Below are 25,595 nucleotides of genomic sequence, written 5' to 3' on the forward strand. Positions count from 1 at the left end.
TCACCTCCAGCCGTGTTTATTTTTTTGCCCCCTTCCCCAGTTCTCACCGTGTAGCTACGAAACTCAGAGATCCTCTGCCCCCCAAGTGTTGGGACCTTGGCATGCAACCATACCCAGCTTTGTTTATTTCTCCCGCTTCTGTTTGGCTCACAGGACAGGATGATACCGTACTCCCCAGGCCCTCATGGGCAGTCTCTGGAGGGAGCATTTACGGAGCACCTACCCTCTGGCCATGTGTAGGGATGGGTTAGGCCCTGCCTCTCCCTGATAGACACCTGCCATGCCCCACTGCAGCGGGGAGTGGAGCCCAGTTCCACCCAACAGATCCTCCCTACAAATTTCTTGTTATGGAGACCAAGCTGGACCTCCAGGAAGCCACAGGTCCACTATCTCCCAAGACCAGGTGGTTGACGTCTTCTCGGCAGTTTCAGTTGGTCCTGACTGGCCACTTATCCCTGTCAGAATTCTCAGTGGTCCCCTAGTGAGAGTCCCGGAACCCAGGGCTTGGAGGGACCCCACCATTCTGATTGCTTGTAACCCCAGCCTGCCACCACCTCCAAGTCTGGCCCTCCATGCCCTCGCTCTGGCCTCAGCCCTCACCGCTCTGAGCCTGCGTATTACTCCAGTCAGACCCTGAAGGAAGGGCATTGTGTGTACTGGGTACTCAGTGCATGTGCACTGATCCCTAGGCTGGGGCACCCACCTCCTCCAGTGAGATGCTCAAGGTCCTCCCTGCCACGTAAACCGAAAATGGGTCGATGGCTCCTGATTCACTTAGAATGGCAGGGGCCCCTGCTGCTACTCCCTGCCCTCCTGGGGCTTAGGACAGCCAAGGTGGCCAGCAAGATCCCACAGTCCAGCCTCGGGGAAATGAATGCCGGTTTTCTCGGCTCAGCTCCTCCCAGGCTTGCAAGTCCAGAGGTCCGGCAGTCCAGAATGGCAAGGAGCTAGCCATGACCACATGATGGCCGAGATTTAGCAGTCTGGTGACCAGACCAGCAGGTGGTCACCTGCAGTCTGACCCCACGGTGGGCAGCCAGTGGCCTGGTGGGCTCTGGTTGGCTGGGGCTGGGTGACCAGGCCCTGGCCAGGATGGTGGCAGGGGGCATATGGCTTGGGCAATGAGGCCTGGCAGGGCCTGCAGGGAGGCACCCAGGGTGTCCAGGCGACTCTCCAGGGCGGCTAGGCGCGCCTCCAACTCCTCTTGCTGGACCTGCAGCTCCGACACCACTTCACAGGCGATGCTCTGTGCCTGCGGAGATGGATAGGCCCAGTGACAAAGGAGGAGCCAAGGGGCCACCAAGAGGATCAAAAGAGCAGGGGACAGGAGAAATTTCTGTTAAAGTAGCTGGTGTGTGTGGGAGACAGAGACCATGGCCTTGGCCAGCAGGGGCGCCGGAAGTTCACCATCCGCACTGGGGAACGTGAGCCAGCAACCTGCCAGAATCTGGCTAGAGGTGGGTGCTCAAGCCACTCCCATCCAGTCACTGTCCTTTGGGCTGCCAGCCCTTGCCATGCTGTCCCTCACCTGTCCCCACTCTTTTTTGTTTGTTTGTTTGTTTGTTTGTTTGAGACAGGGTTTCTCTGTGTAACAGTCCTAGCTGTTGTGGAACTCACCCTGTAGACCAGGCTGGTCTCGAACCCACAGAGATCCACGTACCTCTGCCTCCTGAGTGTTGTCTTTTCATTTTTATTTTTTATTTGTATGTATATTTTGAGACATGGTCTGCAGGTCATCCTTGAATTCAAAGCAATCATCCTACCGTACCTTCTGAGTACTGGAATAAACAATGTGGAATGATCCACTATGACCTTTGACTAACATCTCTGAATGCTAGAAACTGAGGCAGGAGGATCAAGAAGTCTAAGTTTGGCCGGGCGATGGTGGCGCACGCCTTTAATCCCAGCACTCGGGAGGCAGAGGCAGGCGTATCTCTGTGAGTTCGAGACCAGCCTGGTCTACAGAGCTAGTTCCAGGACAGGCTCCAAAGCCACAGAGAAACCCTGTCTCGAAAAAACAAAAAAAAAAAAAAAAAAAAAGAATTCTAAGTTTGTCCTTGTCTACAAAATTAATTCCAGGTAGACTGGGCTACATAATAACCTGTCTCAAAAACCAACAAGAATTTAACTTCAGAAAATATCACTGGGTAGAATAGCGCTGCGATGTGGAGCCCGCCTCAAATCCCCAGTGAGAGGGGCTGGGGGCGTGGCTCATGGGTGGAGCCCCTGCCTCGACTCCCCAGTGGAGGGATGGGGGCGTGGCTCAGGGTGGAGCCTCTGCCTAGAATCCCCAGGGAGGGGCTGGGGGCGTGGCTCAGGGTGCAGGCCCTGCCTAGAATCCCCAGGGAGGGGCTGGGGGCGTGGTTTAGGGGGGGAGCCCCTGCCTAGAATCCTAGGCTGTACATAAGTTCAACACTGGGTCTCTATGTAGCTTAGGCCATTTCTGACCTCCTAGCCTCCTGCTTCAGTCTATGGAAGAACCAGGCGTACTTGGCTTGCAGTCCCATGCCTGGAATATTAATCATGAATTTATATAGTATAGCCAAGTTGAACAGAAAAGGTAGATGCCTATTGTGGGTTCCCAGCCTCCTCTGATGGGACACTCCATCCCCTGGGTCCCCTACCCTTCCGTCCAGCACTGCCAGTTGCTCACCTTGGCAAGGTCAGCCAGAGTGTTGGCTTGATCATTCACCTTCCCCTGCTCAATCTTCACACTGCGCAGCCTGAGGAGACAGGGGCAAGGACAGGTCAGGCACAAGCAGGCTACAGACACACCCCACCCCTGGGATGGACATATCCTCTGCCCACTAGGGGCACATCTGTGGTATTCCCCTCCCCATGGGCGTCGTGTGCCCCCAGTCTTCCAGTCAGTCCAAGACTTACTTCTGAGCCCTGGCAGGAGCCGGCAGAGCAGAGATAAAGAGAGAAAAAAAAAAGCACAGTGCGGTTTTAATGCCATGTAGCAACATGCTAAGTGCCTACCAGTGCCTGCCCCCACGTGACAAACAGCATCTGCCCCCAGGTGACACCCAGTACCTGTCCCCAGGTGACACCCGGCGCCTGTCCCCAGGTGACACCCGGCGTCTGTCTCCAGGTGACACCCGGCGCCTGTCTCCAGGTGACACCCAGCTGAGGAGCTGCCACCTCCATGGCAGGGATCTGGCCCCTAGGGATGCCCCTGTGCCGTCACCCCAGTGGCTTCATGCGAACTGCCTGTCATTCATCCCACAGCCTGTGGGGGGCAGGTGCCACACTCTTGGCTCCAAGGGTAACTTGTTCAGAAAATATCCTGGCTGGGGAACTGAGGCTGGCAAGGGCAGTGCCACAGTGACCCATGGAGTACTATTCTCCCGGAGGGGCTCTTGTGCCATGTTCTGCAGCTAAATCCCCCAGAGGTCATGACTGCCTCTTAAGGCCCATGGTCTGACCTGGCACTGGCTGAGCATCACAGGCAAAAAAGAAAAGAAAAGGAAAGAGGGGCAGAGTGGCAGGAGACACGCAGAACATCCAGTACAGGGGCTGGGTGAGCACGGAGGGCCATCGGGGCTGGAAAGTTCAGACCCACTCAAACCACAAGTGCCCTCTGGGTACTTTTTCCAGGACTGTTTATTTTTGGTTTATTTATTTGATTCCTCAGGAGCTCAATCACTAGCTCCACTGTGGGGGCTCTCCTACCCAGTGCCCCTTCCTCAGTGCTCCCTCACCTCCCCACCTCAGCCTAGGCTCTGCATCCTCCTTGCATGGCCACCCAGGGATCCCAGTTCATGCCCCTCCCTGCTCTAGGCCATAATTCTAACGTGTTTGTCTGCAACAACTGCTGTTTCATTTGGAGAAGGGCCATGGAGGTACAGGCGACCTACACCAGACCGCCATGCCCCAGGGCACTGGTGACTCACAGTGACACACTACCTCTCCGCCCCCCCCCCCTTTCTTCTTCTAGAATCTTTGCGATGTGCGCGAATACTCCTTGGGTCTGCTCTAGGGCACAGCCCTGTGTGGCTGAGAGCCAGGTATGCGAGAAAGGAGCTGGGAAGGTGCCGGACTTACTGATGGATGGCTTGGAGGAACTTACGCTGGTGTTTCCGAACCCGGCCTTGGTCTGGCTTCTTCACTAGCCTGCTGTGTTTGTAGATGAGCCAAGTCTCCCTGAGAACGTTTGCAGCAGCATTTTTGACCTGGGGAGCAGAAGAAAACAGTTTCTTAGGGTCATTATCAGATGACCCAAAACTTCTGCAAACTTCTAGAACCCTCTGGAAATCCAACCTGTTGGGTTTCTGCTCTGTGAGCCGGAGGCACGTTTGATGCCCACAGCTAATGTAACACAGGTGTCGGACGGTCAAATACTGAAAATGGGAATTTAGCAACTTTTTTTCTTTTTTTGGTTTTTCGAGACAGGGTTTCTCTGTGGCTTTGGAGCCTGTCCTGGAACTAGCTCTGTAGACCAGGCTGGCCTTGAACTGACAGAGATCGGCCTGCGTCTGCCTCCCAGATTAAAGGGATTAAAGGCGTGCGCCATGACTGCCCAGCTAGCAACTTGACATATCCCAGCTGCTTTGTCTGCATTGGCTCTCAACCTTTGGGCAACACAGGTTAATATCTACTTTATGATGCAGTAGCAAGTTATAGATATGAAGTAGCAGCAAAAATAATTGTGTGGTGGGGGTCACAACATGAGGAACTGTATTAGAGGGTCATGGCGTTAGGAAGATTGAGAACCATTGTTTTACAGGGTCTCGTGTAGCCCAGGCTAACCTGAAACTCACTATGTAGCTGAGGCTAGCTTTCCTCGGGCTCTTGAGTGCTGCTGGGCTGACAGATCTGGGGCACCATGCTGGTTCATGTGGTGCGGTGGAGCCCAGTGCTCTGCACTCTGCCAACGGGGCACTAGCCACTCATTCCTTTTATATGTGGGAAAACTGAGGCACAGAAAGGGCAATGTACAAATGTTGATAAGTTCATGGAGTGCACTTAGCAGCTTGATCCAAAGCTGGTAACACTGTGTGGCCCTGTCCCCTCCGAGCTGCAGACACTTGTATAGTAGGAATCTGGTAGAGTCACTGTGTCCAGGGGTACGAGCTGTTTTTCACTGCACTAGTAGAATGTGTTGGTGTTTGTTGAAGAAACAGTGGCAGAGAACAGTGACTGTTTCCTATTTGTAGAGTTGTTTCTCTGAGGGGGTTTTCCATCCGTTGCATGACTGCTCACAAGCCTGCCTGGCACTCTTGGATGTCTTGCATTACTGGGCACAGCGAACGGTACACAATAAAAACCAAGGTTCAGCCAGGCGGTGGCAGCGCACTAGGGAGGCAGAGGCAGGCGGAAATCTGTGAGTTCCAGGCCAGCTTGGTCTACAAGAGTGAGTTCCAGGACAGTTAGGGGCTGTTACACAGAGAAACCCTGACTCACAAAACCATAAAAAAAGAACTAAAGATGAAAAGGACACCATGGTCCCCTTCAGAGAACACATATCATAGATTAAAGGGGCTCTGTTATGAGGAACTTGTGCCCCAAACACAATCTTTGTGTACAATCAATGAATATGTTTCTAAACGGAGGGTAGACGTTCAGTTCACAGAAACCCTTCTGCCCTGCTCCCAGGAAGCTGCAACTGCATCCTGGAGTGACTATCCTCTGAACGTCCTGCTAACACAGAACACACGGACATGGGGGCTGCGCCTGGTGCGGGTTTGGAATGGCTCCTGCGTGACACACAGAGACAGGAGCCTGCAAGGAGGGGCTCACCCGCTTGGTGAGCTGCGTGTCCATCATGAAGTTGTGCACGTGTTTCTCAGCCTTGGTGAGCTCCAACTTCCTGGCCACTACGGCCACCACGAGTGCAGTGCAGCCTGCTCCCTGTGTGGGGTGAGGGCATGTCAATCCCAAGGCCAGGCACGCCTCCTCCAGGAAGCCCTCCCTGGGCCCCGCCCCTCTGCCACAGTCTCCTTCCTGGTCAGGGTTAGTCTTTGAAGGGCCATATTGATAAGGTCAAGGCAACTTTTGCAGAGAATATTCTGTGTGTAATACTACAGAGTCAGGACAAAGAACGAGGGTAAGATCCGTACAAAGGAGCTCCGCTGTGGGTTCTGACTCCGAAAGCCAGGCAGAGCAGCCTCAGATTCAAGGAGAAAATGGTGGGCACTGGACAAGAGGAAAACAAACGTGTGGCTGTGCCCAGAAAGGGAAAGGGTGGCGGTGGCGGGAGAGAGAAGCAGCAAGCCAGGAACGTGGAGCAGAGGATCATTGGAGTCCAGGGGTTAAAGGGCTGCCTGGACCATAGTAAGACTGTCAAAATAAGGGCCTGGGGCTAGGCCCGAACTGCTTGTTAGAATTTTCTGGAAGGAGTCGTGATGGGGAACCTCCTGCACCTAACAGCCTTTGAGAGGCTGGAACAGGTGTGGCGTGGCCTTTGGGTACCAAAAAGCCCACGGGAGAGTCCACCCTGTCCCTTCCTGCACGCCACACCTGGATGTCGGACCCTGTTCCTGTTTCCTTGCTGTTACCCATGCGTTTCCCTTTTAATAAAGAAAAACCTTAGTAAACCCTATTTGAAGCTCGTGTGGGATTATTTGATTCGCGTTCCCCCATCTAACACATTCAGCTTCATGGGGCCAAGTCCATGCTTACCGTGAACTCCCTCACCCCCTGCCACGCTCCCTGTTCACCAGCTCAGGCACATTTCTCGCCAGCCTGCAGCCCACTTGCTGCTGCTCAGGAACCTGACTTTCCCCATTGAGGGGGATCACGGCTGAGGGAAAGCCTTGGGTGTCCTTATTCTGGGCACCAACTCTCTCCATGTATGGAATCACTTTAATTGTCCTTAATAACTGCTCTGATTTTGTGAAACAAAGCATATTTATCTAAGTAGGTGACAGCCCACGTGGAGCCGGTGCACACTGCACAGGTGCCCAGAGGACCACCACTACCAGAAAAGCCAGCGGGAGCCCTGCCTGCTCAGTCCGTCTGCCACACGGCTGCAATTGGACACCTGCAAGCCAATAAAGATTATTACACCTACTCCAATTCACTGTAATTGCCTAGGGCAGGTAAGGAAATTGTAAAACTTGAATGTTATATGATAACTGACAATATTATCATTCGGGAATTTAATAACCATTGCTTATATTATGGAGGGTATTCTGCAAGGCTTATGTGATTTTCCTTATACATACATACATTTATTTGAATTTTGGGAATTATCTTTGTTTTGCACATTATATCTTTAAGAAAATGGTTTGTAACAGAGCCAAGAATGAGGCACGTTTAGAGAGATACAGTCTTTACAGACCAATAATGAACAGCTAGCTGAGAAATTAATCCTATTGAAAAGGATAACATTAATTCTACAGACATAATTTAATCCATGTTGAAGGGTGCAGAGAAATTATCTGAAAGAATTCATACTGTTGAATTTAACAATCAGAATCTGTTAAAAATTTATAACAGGTTAATGGATAGGGTATCTCTCCAGGAAGGTAATATGCACACCGTCTAAATAATGTCCAAGGATGAGAGGTTATCTTTCCTGGACGGATTTCATACCTTTGAATCATATGTGCAAAATAAGAGCCAGTAGCTAAATGAATCATGAGGGCCCTAGAACAACAGGACTGGAGATTCTGACTACAAAAAAGGCAGTAGTAAAAAGATTTGAAACAATTGGTAGCGCATGTCTTTAATCACAGCACTCAGGAGGCAGAGGCAGGTGGATCTCTTGAGTTTGAGGTCAGCCTGGTCTACAAGAGCTAGTTTCAGGACAGGCTCCAAAGCTACATAGAAACCCTTTCTCGAAAAAACAAAAAAGAGATTTGAAACAATTGAGAAAATTATTGGAACTGATGAGTGGGAAGAGAAGCTACAAGAATTGGATTTAGCCTCGTCAGTACAGGTCAAAGTCAGGATGACGTTCCCAGAGTTTTAACTGCGTATCCAGTAACCGCCTCTGGGAAGCCATCTGGTACAAAATACCCTAAGGTAGTCAAAGAATATACATGGCAGCCTGTAGGTATGAGCAACCTAAAGGAAATCAAGCAAGGCTTGCAGTCCCCATTTGTTAGGGCAATGGTGAGAATGTGGGCTTCAAGAAATGATGCCATTCCACAGAACTGGCTTCAGTTAATCTCAGCAGTCCTAGAAGACGAACCCCAGCTGCTATGGAAATGCTATTGGTGGGAAGAGGCAAAAATTTTAAAACAACAAGGAAAAGCAAAAGGATTTGAGGCTTCCCAAGATCAAATTCTTGGCAAGGCCATTACTCTGATCCTCAGCACCAGGCTCTTTATGATGACCACACCTAGTCCCTATGTAGCACAGCAGCTTTAAATGCTCGGGACAGGATTCAGGAACCAGGACAGAGGGATGAGTCGGGATGAGTCACATATTAGGGTTAAACAGGGCTAGAGAGAACCCTTAGTGACTTTTTACCAAGATTAACTAAGGCTGTACAAGAAGGACCAACAGACCCAGAAGCTAGATGAGCACTTATTGAAACTCTGACTTTTGAAAATGCTAACTTAGAATGCAAAAAGATCCTTGGGCCTTTAAAGGGCTTCACTAACCCCACATCAGACAGAGGTCTAATCTCCAAAATATACAAAGAACTCAAGAAATTGGACACCAAAAGAACACATAATCCAATAAAAAATGGAGTACAGACCTAAACAGAGAACTGTCAACAGAGGAATCTAAAATGGCTGAAAGACACTTAAGGAAATGTTCAGCATCCTTAGTCATCAGAGAAATGCAAATCAAAACAACTCTGAGATTCCATCTTACACCTGTAAGAATGGCCAAGATCAAAAACACTGATGACAACTTATGCTGGAGAGGTTGTGGGGAAAAGGGAACACTTCTGCATTGCTGGTGGGAGTGCAAGCTGGTACAACCCCTTTGGATGTCAGTGTGGCGATTTCTCAGAAAATTAGGAAACACCCTTCCTCAAGACCCAGTAATACCACTTTTGGGTACATATCCAAAGGATGCTCAATCGTGCCACAAAGACATGTGCTGAACTATGTTCATAGCAGCTTTGTTTGTCATAGCCAGAACTTGGAAACAACCTAAATGCCCCTCGATTGAAGAATGGATAAGAAAAAAATGTGGTACATTTACACAATGAGTACTACACAGCAGAAAAAATAACGACAGCTTGAATTTTGCAGGAAAATGGATGAAGCTAGAAAACATTATTTTGAGTGAGATAATCCAGACACAGAAAGACAATTATCACATGTACTTACTCATAGGTGGTTTTTAAACATAAAGCAAAGAAAGCCAGCCTAGAAACCACAATCCCAGAGAACTTAGACAACAATGAGGACACTAAGAGAGGACACATAGATCTAATCTACATGGGAAGTAGAAAGTAGAAAAAGACATGATCTCCTGAGTTAATTGGCAGCATGGGGACTTTGGGGGAGGATTGAAGAGGGAGGGGACAGGTAGGGAAGGGAGCAGAGAAAAATGTAGAGCTCAATAAATATCAATTTTTAAAAAAAGGTCAGATCAGTACCAAGAAATGAATGGATCCTGCATACAATGAATGTTGAGACATTTGACTATGGTACTGAAGCTTAGGTAGGAGAAGCAATTTCCAATGCTATGAAGAGACACCAAAATGTCAAATGTTCAAATTGTGGTAGAACAGAACATCTGAGAAGGGATTGTAGACAAGAAATTCCTAGAAATAATGTCTCCTCTGGGAATGGCAAGAATAGACGGTCTCAATCTTCTGGAATATGTAGGAAAAGGCTGACATTGGACCAATGAAAGCAGATCAACAAAAGACAGACAAGGCAACCTGATAACATCAGGAAACTCCTTGGGGGTCTTCTTGCAGGCCCCCAGGTCAAACATGGTCCAGTCATTCCCAGTCACTGTGGAGGACATGTTTCACCAGCAAAATTAGAAAATCTAGTGCCTACTGTGAAAAACCACACTGTTCTGGATGATGAAATAGACCTGGAGGATGAGTCAAAAACTCCAGTAGGAAATAGGAAATGTGTATTTTGGCAGACTTCTATAAATGATCAAAGACCAAAGCTGAGAGTGCATATAAATACATCGTCATTGAGAGATTACTGGACACAGGTGTGGACGTGAGTATCATGACTCCAGAATCTTGGTATCCAAATTGACCTCTTCAAGAGGCAGATGCTCAATTCCTAGGAATTGGAACCCTATTTCAAGTAAAGCAAAGCACGAGATGTGTTGAATGCACAGGGCCAGAAGGACAGAAAGGAAGGCTGAAGCCATATGTGGCTAATATCTAATATTGCAGTGAATTTATGGGGTCATGACCTGTTGCAGCAATGGAATACCCAGATTATCATTCCTGCAGTCCCCAAAACTCATGTTTCTGGGAATAATATTATAAGGTATTTTAAACTAAGGTCACCAGCCATTCAGGCTGTACAAGAACACAAAGCAACCAGCAAACCATCAGAGGTACTAATGGCCTTTAAAATGGTTAACTGAGTAAAACCAATATGGGTTAAACAATGGCCTTTAACAGAAGACAAACTGCAGGCTGTGGAACAGCTGGTACAGGAACAACTAGATGCTCACCATATTGAAGAATCAATCAGCCCTTGGAATTCTCCTGTATTTGTTGTTAAAAAGAAATCTGGTAAGTGGAGAATGGTGACAGATCTAAGAGCTGTCAATAAGGTAATTCAACCTATGGGCCTGCTACAATCTGCAATTCCTCTGCTCTCTCTGTTACCAAAGGGATGGCCTCTCATAGTTATTGATCTAAAAGATTGTTTCTTCACTATACCTTTACAAGAAAGAAAAGGATAGAGAAAAATTTGGCTTCACAGTGCCTACTTATAATAATTCTCAGCCTACTAGGAAATACCAATGGACCATCCTCCCACAGGGAACACTCAATAGCCCCGGCCTGCACTAATATTTTGTAAGTCAGCCATTGGAAATAATACATAAACAGTTTCCTAAATCTATAATTTACCATTACATGGGTGACATTTTGCTATCTGAGTCAAATGCAGATACTTTAGAAAGAATGTTTAAGAAGTAAAGAAAGTTTTTCCTAAATGGGGATTACAAATTGCTCCTAAAAAAATAAAGAGAGGAGATTCAGTCAACTACTTAGGTTATAAAATTAAAGAAAGTTTTTCCTAAATGGGGATTACAAATTGCTCCTGAAAAAATAAAGAGAGGAGATTCAGTCAACTACTTAGGTTATAAAATAGGTTTACAAAAAATTAGAACACAAAAGGCACAAATTAGGAGAGACCAATTGTAGACTCTTAATGACTTTCAAAGATTGTTAGGAGACATTTCCAGTCTACGACCGGCTATTGGGATAACACTTCATCTAATACTTCACTTAAACAAAACTTTCGATGGTGATAAAGACTTGAATAGTCCCAGGGAATTAACATCTGAAGATGAAAAGGAATTGATTGTTGTTAAAGAGAAATTACAGGAGGCACATGTAGATAGGGTAAACCCAAATCTTAATTGTATTCTAGCCATATTGCCTTCCAGAATTTCCCCTCCAGGAATTTTAATGCAGAAGGAAGATATTATCTTAGAATGGATCTTTTTACCACATAAACCAAGTAAAAAATTAAAAACTTATGTGGAGGGCTGGAGAGATGGCTCAGAGGTTAAGAGCATTGCCTGCTCTTCCGAAGGTCCTGAGTTCAATTCCCGGCAACCACATAGTGGCTCACAACCATCTGTAATGAGGCCTGGTGCCCTCTTCTGGCATACATGCAGACAGAATATTGTGTACATAATAAATATTAAAAAAAAAACTTATGTGGAAAGGGTCCCTGAATTAATTATAAAAGGAAAATTGAGAATTCATCAATGAGCAGGTATAGACCCAGCAGAGATTATGTTTTTTTTTTATTGCTGATGAAATTTAAAAATTATGGGAAGACAATGAACCATGGCAAAGAGCTTGCGCTAATTTTTAGGAGAGATTAATAGCAATTATCCCCCAAGCAGTAGAAATAACCTTATAAAGAGAACTTCTTGGATTCTTCCCCGAATTGTACGTGATGCTCCAATAAATGGAGTCCATACATTTCATGCTGATGCAAATAAATCAGGGAAGGCAGGTTTCAAATTAGAAGATTTAAGTAAGGTAGTACAAAGCCCTTATAATTCTGTACAAAAGGCAGAGTTATATGTTATTCTCATGGTAATAAGAGATTTCAAAGAACCTCACAATATAGCCCCTTCCTGCACGCCTAACCCTGTTCCCGTTTCCTCACTGTGATCCGTGAGTTTCTTTTTTAATAAAGAAAAACCTTAGTATACCCCATTAGGAGCTAGTGTGGGATTATTCAATTCTGATACAGTCATGTTTTTTTGTTTTATGAGACAGGTTCTCACTATGTATCCCTGGCTGTCCTGGAACTCACTCTGTAGACCAGGCTGGCCTCTGCCTCCCAATGCTGGGATTAAAGATGTTTGCCATCAAGCCTGGCAGGAGTTGTGCCTCGAAAGCCGTGTGATTAACCAGAGAAGGGCTCCAGGAGAGGACGGCCCCCCCTTACTTTCCCTTTCTCCTGCGGAACTCAGCCAGTGACACCCAGATGCCACGAAGCCTCCTGGGGAGAAAGGAGCACTGAGCTGGGCCTGGCAAGAGTGAGCTGAAGTCTATGTGGATCAGAACTCTTTTAGTTTAGTTTAATTTTGTTTTGAGACATCATCTCACTAGGTCCGTAAAGCAGAAGCTGCCATCCTGTCTCAGCTTCCCACACACTGGGGTGACTGACAGGCTTGGGCCACCGTGCCTGGTGGTGATCCTGTTTTTACAAGAACACATCATTATGTTTCAACAAGAATGGTGGCTTGGGGGTTCAGATGGTCGGGTGGCTTAGGAAACTTGTGTAGCCTATGGCAGCGGCACACAGTTTTAGTCCCAGCACTCGCGAGGTAGAGACAGGGGGATCTCTGTGACTTTGAGGCCAGGTAGGGTTACACAGTGAGACAAACAAAGACAAGAAAACTGTTGTTTGAAACAGGGAAAAGGAATCCGATGTCCCAAGTGGACTATACCTACCAAAGATGAGAGCCTTTTCTGCCTGAGCTTCCAGATCGCGAGATGGAGTTTTAGAGGGGCCCGTGGACCACACAGGCTCCCTGGGATCAGATGTGGGGCCAGCTGGAGCCTCTAGGCTGGTGAAAGGTGCCCAGGCCCACTAAATAAAACCTTGCGACATGCAGAGCAAGGTAAGGGCTGAAGTCCCCGTCTCTAGTCATGTACAGCAGGGGCTTCCGCACTCACCATGATGCCCGTGAGCAGACACACGCCCTTCCCACAGTAGGTGTGCGGCACCATGTCTCCATAGCCGATGGACAGGAAGGTGATAGAGATGAGCCACATGGCGCCCAGGAAGTTGCTGGTCACTTCCTGCTTGTCATGGTACCTGGGGTTGGGGATAGATGGGGCTTGGTCATCCATGCCACCCTCACCACCACTGGTGCAGGCCGGGATGGGGGCACCGTGCCCTCTTCCTCCCCACGGTCTTTCCAGCCTCTCCCTTCCCTGAAGCCCACTCTGCACCTGGCCACGTCTGCCCTCCCTAGCCCCGTGACAGTGCCAAGGATGGCCCAAAGACACAGTCACGTAGGTTAGACACTAGGAAGCACTTCCCACATCACAGCCAGCGAGGAGGCCCGAGGAATGAGGGCTGGGGGAGACAAAGGCCAGCAGGTGGCTGTAACATAAGGAGAGGGGAGACGGGTGCCTGAGGCCTGGGTGTGGGCGGGGCCATAGTGGGTAGCCGGTAAAGGCAGCCTGCGATCTCACCCACTGCAGCGGTGGAGCCTGGGTGCACTGCCTGGTGCGATCTCACCCACTGCAGCGGTGGAGCCTGGGTGCACTGCCTGGTGCGATCTCACCCACTGCAGCGGTGGAGCCTGGGTGCACTGCCTGGTGCGATCTCACCCACTGCAGCGGTGGAGCCTGGGTGCACTGCCTGGTGCGATCTCACCCACTGCAGCGGTGGAGCCTGGGTGCACTGCCTGGGACTGGCGTGACTGGAAGTTGGCTCGTGAGGTGGTGGTGAGGGACTTCCCACAATCCCGAGTCTTCCAGAGTTCATTCTGGTTTTGGTTTTGTTTCTATTTTTCGACACAGGGTTTCTCTGTATGGTTTTGAAGCCTGTCCTGGAACTAGCTCTGTAGACCAGGTTGGCCTCGAACTCACAGAGATCCGCCTGCCTCTGCCTCCTGAGTGCTGGGATTAAAGATGTGCACCATTTTGTGGTTAGTTATGATTTTGATGTTTTGTCTTTTTGAGACTGGGCATCATGTAGCCCAGGCTGGCCCCAATCTTGCTATGTAGCCAAGGATAACCTTAAACTCCTGATCTTCCTGCCTCCATCCATGAGCTTTGTCCCCGCTCCAGACTTTAGCTACGGAGATGCTTCAGGGTGATCAGGTGTGGGCATGAAAACTGCTGGGATGGGCTGTGAGGTCGCAGCAAGGCAAGGTGGCAAGCAGAGGTGGCCTGGTGTTTAAGCCAGTCTCCCAGCTCTGGGGGCAACAAGAGGAGAGCCCTAAGGTCCTGCTCTCGTCAGCAGGGTCGGGTGTCAGGAAGACAGGGTGAGCATGGGTCTCCCACCAAGGCCTTTCCTGACTAGGCACAGGGCAGATGAACCTCACAGTCCCCCAGGCACATCCTATGACCCCTGAGGACCTCAGTCTGCAGCTTCCTCGGGCCCATGTGTGACCTGGGACTCTTGGTTCCCAGAACTTAGCTGAAAAAGACTCTGGGCTTTGGGTTGTTCCTTGTTCCCAGCCATGCCCATCTTGGATGCCAGCTTCCCCTCCTCACAGCTAATCTTAAACTCTTGGCTGCTGGGACAGCAATGGCAGGCCAAGGAACAGACATAACCCTCACAATAGATATGGAGGTCCACCCTGCAAGGGTCACAGGGTGGAGGGGAGACCTGGGGTCTGGGTTCAAGGAGGCGGCCCTCAGTCACCTCTCACACACACGCACTGTCCAGGCCGCGACAATCCAGGAAGAGATGCTGAAGACCAGCAGTGCGGTGCCCGGGCAGATGGTCATGAGGGTCTTGGTGACGAACCGCGTGTTGAAGGTGACACGGTTGAGGGCCCCGATGCTGCGGCTGGAGGCGTCCGTGAAGATCCGACTGTGAAGGAGCATGACCCTAGCCAGCAGGTAGAGGCGCAGAAACATGGGGATGGACAGAAGCACGTCCAGGTCTGCCTCGGCCGCTGACGGCACCAGCGAGAAGGCCAGCCGCGCTGTCCACGTGAAGCGGTAGTGGCCGGGCACCGGGTGGATGGCACACACGGCTAGCTCCAGCGAGATCAGGGACACACGTTCCCACGTCATGGCGATCCGCCAGTCATCAGCACCGTTGTCCACCAGGAACAGCTGCCGGAAGGGGATGGCTGGGTGGGTCCCCAGAGGATGGGGCCACCCCTCAGCGGGAAGGGGATGACTGGGTGGGTCCCCAGAGGATGGGGCCACCCCTCAGCGGGAAGGGGATGACTGGGTGGGTCACCAGAGGATGGGGCCACCCTTCAGCGGGAGTGCTGGTCTAGCCCTCAGCCTCACCCAGCTAAGGAATTTAGACAAAAAAGTTTTTGTTTGTGTATTTTTAAGAGAGGGTCTCATGTAGCCCGGGCTGGCTCTGAATGCCTATGTAGCCAAGGATGACCCTGAAGTCCTGATCCTCATACATCAGCCTCTCAAATGCTGGGATGACAGGTGCAGAATACGCAATCCAGCTGGTTTGTTCTGCCTGTCGGAGACAGGGTCTTATCTCGGGCTGACCTTAGACCATCAGCAGCTCTGCCTCGGACTCCAAAGTGCTAGTATAACGGGGTATGTGCGTGTTTCTCAGGCTCCAGTTCTAACTCAAAGCCTGAGGACCTGAGTTCAAGTTCCGGAACCCAAAGAAACGACTGCCACATGTTCACACACAAAATTAAAGGAAGTGTCGGGAAGAGGGCTGGGCTCAGGGCCACAAAGAACACCTTTCACAGTCCTAATTCCATCTTGCCCTGACCATGTCTGGCGTTAGGCCATGGAGGAGGACCCCAGGAGGAGGACCTCCAATCCTGAGGGGAACTGCTCACCCTCTGCGGGGTGCTGCGCTGACCCTGGGGAGGGACATAGGCTGATGTGATGCAAGCCTGGTGACGCCTTCTCCGCTGCCCACACGCCAACCACTGACCTCACCACTGTTAGCTCCCACCTTGACCCCCCTAGTCCTGCAGCTCAGAGTCTGTTTGTTCTAGCAATTTCCCTATCCTGGAACCTTCTCAGCCGTGCAAAGCCAAGCCTGTGGCCTTGGGACCTCCCTCAGCCTCCATCCCTCCTCCACCTTGGCCAAAACACTGCAGGTGGAGATGAAGGTTTCTCGGGCACCACCCAGATAAGGGGGTGCCTGGAGGGAAAACAGGTCTTGGCTGAGCACCCGCTGTCCTCCCAGCAATGACAGGAAAATCAGTGGCTCCAGCCTGGGCTATGTGAGGTCCTGTCTCAAAAAACAGAAAGCACTGCAGGGCAGTGTGGCACACGCCTTTAATCCCTGCACTTGGGAAGAGAGGTGCGTGGATCTCTGAGTTAGAGGCCAGCCTGGTCTTCTATAAAGCATGTTCCAGGACAGCCAGAGCTTTTACACAGAGAGACCCTGTCTTGAAAAAACCAAACCAAACAAACAAATCCCAGAAAACAATCTCCTGAAAAACACACAGGGTGGGACATTGGGGGATTGAGGGGGGCACTATCCCAGAGATAGTGCTGGGTCACGCCTCCGGGTACCAACCTGGATCTCGCGGGCATGGTAGAGGACAACAAGGCCAAGCAGGATGAGCGTGGACAGGCTGATCAGGCATTTCAGGGCGAATGAGCACAGGGACTCCTGCACAGAGACAGGATCTGTCCTTGTGGCCCCCCCCATGTCCCCAGGGCTGCTAGGGCTGCCTCACACCCCTGTGGTCCATTGCAACTTCTGCATGCAGCCACATGCACCTCCTCCTGCAGCCCCAACCCCAGGCTGAGCAGATGGGGGACGGGACCTACCTTGGTGTACACACCCCAGGACAGCTCTGTTTCTGTTACCATGACGACAATCCCAAACATGCCAAAGATGAGAGCATAGTCACTGAGGCGTTTGCGCTTCTCGAAGAGGGCCCTGCGATGGCCCAGGCGGTGGCTGACTGTTGAGGGCTTCCCAGAACCTGGCTGGGCCTCATCTGCCTCTTCCTCCTCTTCCTCCTGCTCCTGGAGATGGCCCCTAAGGTCACCAGGTGGCAACAGAGCAGGCTGGCCCTTGGCCACCATCTGCAGGCCTGGGCCTTGGGCGCCCGGCTGTGGGGGGCGGCCTGCCTCAGGGTCCACAGGCTCCCAGCCCAGGAATCCATGCCTGCTGCCCAGAGGCTGCCCTACACTGCCATTGTGGCTGCGGCTACTCATGGCCACCTGCCTCCCTGGGCTGGACTTGCAGCAGGCCCGTGGGGGCCCGGCATGGCTCAGCAGCGGGGCTCCCAGACAGACCTGTGAGAGAGAAAACAGTGGACGTCACCATGGCCACTCCAGGACATGCTAAGGCCCAGGAGGATCCAGAAGGCCCTGACCATCTGAAAGGGGCTGAAGCCAGTGCGCGCCTTCTGCTCCAAAGCCTGTCGTGGCTCCCCAGCACCATCCTTGCAGACATCAGCATGCCCGGCACCCACCCTGGTCCACAAGTCCCCTTCCCCTCAAGCTGCTGAGTCGGTATCAGGTGACATGGTGCCCTGTGTGTCCACAAGGCTTACTGCACGCCACTCTCCACGCTGCACGGATGAAGATGCAATTTGGGGCTGTGACTCAGCTGCCCCACACACGTGCCAAGCGCAGCCCAGGAGCTGCCATGTTCGTTCCCTGAGACAGCCTCCTCCTGGACACAGGGGGAGGCTCCACAGTGGGCAGAGGGACTCCACGTGGGTGACCCACCAGTCCTGGACTCACTCTGCATTTTGAGCCTCCAGTTAGAAGGACTGTCTGTGGCCCCAGCACAGGGGACTCCTGATCCCATCCATAAAGACAGTAAAGTCCAGGGAGGTCGGGCTACACGCCACACCATATGAGGGCAGAGGCGAGTGAGAGGGAACCAGCCTGGTCCTGTTGAGCTGTGAGCTGGGGACACCAGGCTGGTGACTAGCCTGTGCTTCTTTCACCTGGCCTGAAACACCAGCTCAGCACCCCCAAATCGGCCCTTTGTGGGCTCATTCACTTTCATGTACTTTAGGGATGGGCTGTGATGCCCAGGATGGCCTTGCTTGCGACACACACCAAGTGCTGGGGTGCCAGGTGTGTGGTATATGTCCCGCCATCTAAGCAGTTGGGGAGGCTGAGGCAGGAAGCTCTGGACTGCAAGGCCAGCCTGTGCTACATAATGAGTTTGAGATCAGCTTAGGGTACACGAGATCCTAACTCAAAATAAAATACAATAAAACCGGATCAATAGATGTCCCTTGCTGTGGGTCTCTGGAGGGACCCACCTCCCCGCACCCCTCCACAGGAACCACACAGTGAAAATGGACCAGTGTGGGGCCACCTCCCCAGCAGCCAGAGGATGGGTGAGGCGGAGGAAGGAGCCCAGATGCCCCCTCAGCAGGCTCACTGGCTCCTCGGGATGACCGCTCTGCTTGCCCTTTGCCCACCGGCCGCCAGAGAGCTTACTGGGCCAGACTGGCAGCCCAGAGGCTGTCACGGAGTACCCTGACCACGGTTCAGAGTGGCCCGCGAGTGCTTGCTCAGTGCACCCTTTGCACGGGTTTTGTGGGCTCAGCGTCCCCCGCTCATAACCTTCCTCACTGGGGTCACGCTCACCCGCTCTCCTGTATCCCTGACCCTGACCCCGCGGCGACACCATTCCCAGCTGCGTCCCCAGTCGCGTGACCCAGGTGCTCGCGATTACCGGCCTCCTGCTTCCTCACGCCAGTACCTGCGGGCGACGGCAGGGACCTGCACCCGCGTGCTAGCGCGTCCCCGCCGCGGCTGGGGGGGGGGGGGGGGAGGCGGCGCCCGCCCCTGATGAGTGGCGCCTTGGATTGGCTGAGAGCGTCAGGTCCCGCCCCCATGACCCCGAAGGCCCCGCCCACGCTTAAAGCTCCCTCCTGGGCGCTTGGCAAGAACGGGGAACACAGGAGATGGACAGCTGTGAATGGGCCGCCCGTTGTCGCGGGTTGTCCTGCACACTGGGGATCTCATCTTTGGGGACAGACAAGCCCGCTCACCTCAGGGATTCCCCAGTCCTGAACCCCAACAGCCTTGCAGGCAAGAAGAGCTCCAGAGATCTGGAGTCATCTGGGCTGGGGAGACCCCCCCTCTCCAAGCCTCTGTCTTCTCACCAACCCTCCCTCATGCAAGTGTTGTTTTGAACTAGGGTCTCATGTAGCCTAGATGGCCTCAAACGCACTGTGTAGCCCAGGCTTCCCTAGAACTCACCAGATAACCCAGGTTAGCCTTTAGGGGCTTTGTAGTCAAGACTGACCGAGGGCTCCTGCTCCCCTCTGCATTCCTGGGCCACCCCACCTAGCTGCTCCAACGCTTTTGTGGTCTTGTGCTTTTTTGACAGGATCCCACTCTGAAGCCAAGGCTGATCTTGAACTCACTCACTGAAACCCTTCTGCCTCAACCTCTTTGTTGGGTCTCCCCCCTGCCATTAATAATGCCATTCCTTACAAGCTGGGAGCTCCTCCGGGACAATGCTTCCCCTGTTCTCTCAGCGCAGCTCAGAGCCCTGCAGAAAGGACTAAGGGCAGGTCTGTGGCAGGAAAGTGGCGGGAGTTGGTGACTGTGCTCACCCCACAGCAGAGCCACCAACGTCTCCGATCCAGATCAGCCACTGGGACCATCCAGCTGTAGGGTTCACCGCCACATCTGTCCACACAGATGGAGCCAGGTAGGTCTAGCTTGGGGTGACAGACAAAAGTGGGTTCTGAGAGACACCAGAGTGATGGGCCTTTGCAACCCTGCTGGGGCCCAGGAGCAGTCCCTAAACTTCCAGCCCACTGGGCCACCTCGACCTTGAGGCCACAGGCTGTCTCACTGACTGTCACCCACTTGGACCACCCAGGAATCATTTTTGCCCTTGAGAAAGGGTCTCGTGTATCTGAGGCCAGGCTAGAAATCACTGTAGCTGAGGATGACCTTGAACTTCTGATCCCCCTGGGCACACTGAAAGCAAGCTGCCCACAGTTCCCAGGGAGTGGAGCATGCCCTGGTTTGTCCCTGCCCAGGTAACCCTCCTTCAGGTCCATCTCGTCTCGGTGCCCATGGTCAACCGTGGCCTCCCACACCAGCCACCCTCTCACAGCCTCAACAGCCACTTCTGCCTCTGAGCTGTGTCTCCAGAGCCCCTCCACGAGGTATCCTAGCAACCATTTGGGATGGACCCGAGGCCTGCAGGAACCTATGGGACAGGGTGTGAACAACTGCACCTTCATCCTAGGTCTTGGTCCCAGGGAGCCACGGTGGGCAGGAGGGGACCTGGGGGCCACGGGTACAAGTACTTGAGACACCACTGTGACTCCCATGACAGGAAACCGCCTTGGAAAAAGGGGACAGCAGGGACACTGACACTAGGGAACCTAGTCAGGCCTGGAGGCGCCCGAGACATGGCTGATGCCGAGATGGCCTGGCTACACACTCTCCTCTGAGCTCTGTTCCCCAGCAGCTGAAATCAGCCAGCATGGAGGCACACGCAGGAGTTAAAGGCCAGCCTTCCCCACATAGACAGGGAGCCATCCTGGGCTACAGCCCTGTCTCAAAAGGAAAATGCAGAAAAGATGGGAGGAGGCTGGTCATGGCTGCAGTGGAGTGGGGTGTGCAGGGGTGGGGTGTGCAGGGGTGGGGTGCGCAGGGGTGGGAGGAGGCTGATTATGGCTGGAGTGGGGTGAGGTGTGCAGGGTGGGGTGTGCAGGGGTGGGAGGAGGCTGGTCATGGCTGCAGTGGGGTGAGATGTGCAGGGGTGGGGTGTGCAGGGGTGGGAGGAGGCTGGTCACGGCTGGAGTGGGGTGTACAGGGGTGGGGTGTGCAGGGGTGAGAGGAGGCTGGTCATGGTTGCGCTGGGATGGGGTGTGCAGGGGTGGGGTGTGCAAAGGCCTTGGCACAGAAGGGGAGAGGTAAATTGCAGAACTTGGGGCACACATATTGGGGAACTGATTCTGGGCTATCTGGGGCTCAGAGGTCCTGGATTCACCCATCAGCGTGACTTGGACCCCTCCTGCTTGTATCTCAGGGACAGGAGGGGGGGGCAGGGCATGTCTCCCCAGCCCTCTCCCGGAAGGAGCCCCCGGTGACCAGGAGATTAGACACTGAGAACAGCTGTCAAAGCCCTGTCCCTCACCAGCAGACCCCACACTCAAGGCCAAGGCGCCAAAGACTTCTCACAGGCTCAGCTGTGGAGGCCCAGTTTCTTTCTTTTTTTTTTTTTAAAGATTTATTTATTATGTATACAACTTTCTGCCTCCATTTATACCCACATGCCAGAGGAGGACGCCAGATCTCTTTACAGATGGTTTGGAGCCACCATGTGGTTGCTGGGAATTGAACTCAGAACCTCTTGAAGAGCAGACAGTGCTCTTAACCACTGAGCCATCTCTCCAGCCCCCTGGAGGCCCAGTTTCAACAGTGACCCTGAGCCCAAACTTCACAGTGAGGCCTCCTTCAGAAGTAGCATTTGATGGGTTGTTGTTGTTTGTTTTGCTTTAAGACAAAAGATCTCAGTCTGAACTGTAAACACAGTGTCCAGCACGGGCCTTACATATAGTGACTAACTATGCAGTGTTTGTTGATGGACTAATATCCATCCCACGGAAGCTCAGGGCTGACCTTAGATGTCAGTCAGGAGTGGAGGTGGGAGAGGCAACATGGGAGTGGCGGGGGCTTCTGGACCAGCCTTAATGCCACTCTCCAGGTTGTGTGACACTGGGCAGGTCACCAACTTCTGCTGGGGGACAGAGCCAGGCACAGCCTGAGGTCACGGCTCCCAGGCCTTTTCCCTTTAAGCCTCAAGAGTTTTATGGGTTTTTTTTTTTTACAGGTTTTTAATTTTTCCCTTTGTTTTCTTTTTCTGTTTGTTTTTGTTTTTTGAGACAGGATCTCACGGTGGAGCCCTGGCTGTCCTGGAACTCACTCAGGAGACCAGACTGGCCTTGAACTGACAGACTGGCCTGCCTTTGCCTCCTCAGCAGTGGGTTTATGGTGTGTGTCAGGCTAAACATTTTTTTTTAAATTTAGGAATATCAAGATGGCTCAGCAAGAGTACCCACTGCTCCCCCAGGGGTTAGGGATCCCCAGCACCCACATCAGGAGGATTCCTCCCATAATCCCACCTGTACTGCTCACTGACACATGGGTACAGACACGTGCTTTAAAAGAATCAAAATTAGTTCTCTAAAAATTTTTAATTGAATTTAAGTTTGTGTGTGTGCATTTTTTTTTTTTTTTTGGTTTTTCGAGACAGGGTTTCTCTGTGGCTTTGGAGCCTGTCCTGGCACTAGCTCTGTAGACCAGGCTGGTCTCGAACTCACGGAGATCCGCCTGCCTCTGCCTCCCGAGTGCTGGGATTAAAGGCGTGCGCCACCATCGCCCGGCGTGTGCATTTTTTAAAATAGGGACTAGGTTCATATCACTCTGTCCTCAAACTTGCTAGGGTCAAGGCGAGCCTCAGACTTCTGAGCTGTCTGTATCCAACTGCCAAGTGCTTTATTTATTATATTGTGTGTCTGTGTGTGTGTCTCTTTCTGTCTCTGTGTGGGGTGTCTTTGAGTAGCCAGAGGGTGTCCCGTGTCTGTGAATTATCGTGACTTTATTCCCTTGAGACAGGGTCTCTCACTGATTCTGGGACTAGGCTGGCAGCCAGCAAGCCTGCTATCCTCCTACCTGCTCTGGATCCAAGGCCGATCACACCCTGGCCTCCCATGCTGGAGTCCTGAGCGCTGTCTCTAACCACCACCTCCAGGTCCTACCTTTGCTTTTCTGTTGCTGTTTTTTGAGACAAAGTATCAATGTGCGTCCCAGACTGTGCTCCCACCTAAAGTCCTCATGACTGCTTCCCAACGGCTGGGATGAAAGGTTCCTACCCACAGAGGTGACCAGGGTGAGAAAACTCAACCTGGGGTTTAAGGGGCTCTCAAGGTCACTAACCTGAGGCCTTTCTCTTAGTCCCTCGCCGTTGGCGTCCGCGGCAGGACAGATCCGCCTGTGGTTCCTCTCTTCTCCGTACCTATAAGATCAGATATTGGTACCGGATGGGACAGCACCAGAGCGTTCCTTTTTTTTTTTTTTTTTTGGTTTTTCGAGACAGGGTTTCTCTGTAGCTTTGGTGCCTGTCCCGGAACTAGCTCTTGTAGACCAGGCTGACCTCAAACTCTGAGAGATTTACCTGCCTCTGTCACCTGAGTGCCGGGATTAAAGATGTGTGCCACCACAGTCCAGCTAAAAATATTAACCCCTGCATTCTTTGAGGTTGATGACTTTAGTTAAGTGTGGAGACACAACTGTATTTGAGGCGGGAAGATCTCAGGCTCCAGAACAGCCTGGGTGTCCAAGTAAGACATTGTATTTTTTTAAAAAGCAAAGAAACAAAAAATCTAAACAAACAAGCAAGACCCCCAGGCTGGTTGAGGTGGCTCAGGCTTTTAATCCCATCACTTAGGGGGCAGAGAAAGGCCAAACTCTGAGCTCAAAGTCAGCTGGGACTATGTGATGAGATTTTCTCCCCAAATACAATGAAATGTTTCATTTGTCAATGATTGGGTGTCCCTAAAGCTGCCCTAGGCCCATGCCAGAGAGGCCTCACCCCTGAGCCTTGGCTCACCCCTGAGCCTTGGGCCCTGCGTACAGCCTGTTCACAGCACTCCCCATTTCCCTTCCACCTTCTGGTTCCCCCTCCTCCTCCTCCTCCTCCTCCTCCGCTGCTATGAACTTGAAAGTGCCACTTCTCTCTTCCCAGGACGTGGGCAAGGGGCAGTGGCTGTGTAGGTAGAGCAGACAGTGGCTGGGGATGGCAGGGGCTGCCAAGGTCACTCTGCTGGGCCCCCTTCAGACACCTGCCCCCTGGGCTTTTTCCTGCTAAGGTTTCAGGCAGTCTCCAAGCTCCTTCGCAGCCAAGTAGACAGGGCACTCCTGAGCCCTGGGGACCCTAATTTAATCTCTGTAATTCCTGGGAAGCAGTTTGAGGGGCCTTACATCCCACGCTCAAGAGTGAAGGCTGGATGGGAAAAACCCAGACAGGACCCCACCCGAAGGAGGGTAGGCTTAGGACCGCTCTGCCGGCTGCCTTGCTGGGTGACCTTGGGTGAGTACTAGCCCTCTCTGGACCTACCCACCGCAGGGGGCTGACACAAACAAAGCAAGAGCTAAATTCTGTGGGTCTGTCAGGTCACCTCTGACGCTTCCATCCTCCACAGCTGGGGGAATCCCCGCCAAACGTAGGCACCAATGCCCCAGGAAGGTACTATAGGAAGTCTCGGGGACTGCCACCACGCTGTGTGACTAGCAGTCCCCAGCCTCACCCTGGAGCTCAGCCCCTTCCCCCAGGGACTAAGGGCTAGTTCTGGGGCAGTCTCAGCTTCCCGTGGTCTGGGGAAAACGAAGGGGCACCCTGCAGGTACCTGGACTTGGAAAGCCACTTAAAGAGACACCCCCACCTCATCGCCCTGTCATTCTGCCATCCTCCCCCTGCTTCCGTATGTAACTCACCAGCAGTCTCCAGCCTCAGCTACTGGAGCCCCTGCGTCCCGGCCCGAGAGCAAAACCAAGTGAACAGGCGGCCAGGCAAGGGCGTGAGAACCGAAGAGCGCGCCCCGCCGCAGCGCGGACCCCAGCCCCCGATCCGCTGGGGACGGTCAGGTGTTCCCTCCGCGGCTCCCAGTGCGCTCCAAAGGCTGGGGCGACCCTGGGTGGCCGCTGGTTTAAAGAGCGCAGTTTACAGACAGGGGATACTGAGGCTATGACGGGGACAGGGAATTCCTGCCCCTCACCCCAGTCAGGGGCAGCAGCCTTTGCCTCCCCCAGGGCAGTGCGCTTTAGCAAGAAGCTGAGCCCGAGAGGCCGCCAGGGACGGAGATGGCCAACGGGAGGGATGCCTGGACACTCCCGCAGCTAATGACGCGGCCCAGGCTGGAAGGTCCCAGTTAGGAGGGGAGGGGGGGTCTAAGTGACCAGAGAGGCAGGCGGAGAAAACTTATCCATCCCCGTGCCTGACTGGGAGACGCCGCCCACGCAGCCCAGGTTCCCCCCCCCCCACTTCGCCGCTAACGGTGGAGGCCGGGGTGGCGGGACCGTGAAGGTCAAATCACCCAGATAGAACAATGAACCTCCTGGGGTCTGGAGTGTTTAAGGAGAGGGCGAGCAGAGCCTGGGCTGAAGAGAGGCCAGAGACCTTTTGATGATCTTGACCAAATCCAAGCCTTAGTTTCCCCAGCTCACCACTGAGGTGGCTCTCAAGATTGAGATTTGGGCCGCTAGCTATGTCTTGCTTTGTCCTCTCAATGTGGTCCCCCACCAGCCACCCTCGTAGCCCCTCCCACCAGGCCCCACCCCTGAGCACCCACCCACCTTCTGCCACTGTCTGAGGCAG

The 25,595-nt window shown here is 52.4% G+C and overlaps 1 protein-coding gene across 4 annotated transcripts; it reads right to left on the reverse strand.

Annotated features, from left to right (window-relative positions):
• Positions 1 to 25,595, reverse strand: Kcnn1 (potassium calcium-activated channel subfamily N member 1). Of its 4 annotated transcripts, none has more exons than XM_026777774.1 (11): positions 25,574 to 25,595; positions 23,159 to 23,237; positions 17,045 to 17,518; positions 16,788 to 16,883; positions 14,970 to 15,388; positions 13,265 to 13,406; positions 5,743 to 5,853; positions 4,048 to 4,175; positions 2,884 to 2,892; positions 2,654 to 2,723; positions 1 to 1,252 (listed from the first exon to the last, which is right to left on the reverse strand). In XM_026777774.1, exons 3-11 carry the CDS (start codon positions 17,435 to 17,437, stop codon positions 1,007 to 1,009), a joined length of 1,614 nt encoding a protein of 537 aa, XP_026633575.1. In that variant the 5' UTR covers positions 17,438 to 17,518; positions 23,159 to 23,237; positions 25,574 to 25,595; the 3' UTR covers positions 1 to 1,006. The 4 variants fall into 4 exon arrangements, with proteins under 4 accessions (XP_026633575.1, XP_005370649.2, XP_026633574.1 ...); XM_005370592.3 differs by lacking the exon at positions 25,574 to 25,595 and adding an exon at positions 24,716 to 25,206; XM_026777773.1 differs by lacking the exons at positions 23,159 to 23,237; positions 25,574 to 25,595 and adding an exon at positions 18,836 to 18,988.

The sequence above is a fragment of the Microtus ochrogaster genome, unplaced genomic scaffold, assembly GCF_000317375.1.
Source record: "Microtus ochrogaster isolate Prairie Vole_2 unplaced genomic scaffold, MicOch1.0 UNK81, whole genome shotgun sequence".
Classification (NCBI taxonomy): domain Eukaryota; kingdom Metazoa; phylum Chordata; class Mammalia; order Rodentia; family Cricetidae; genus Microtus; species Microtus ochrogaster.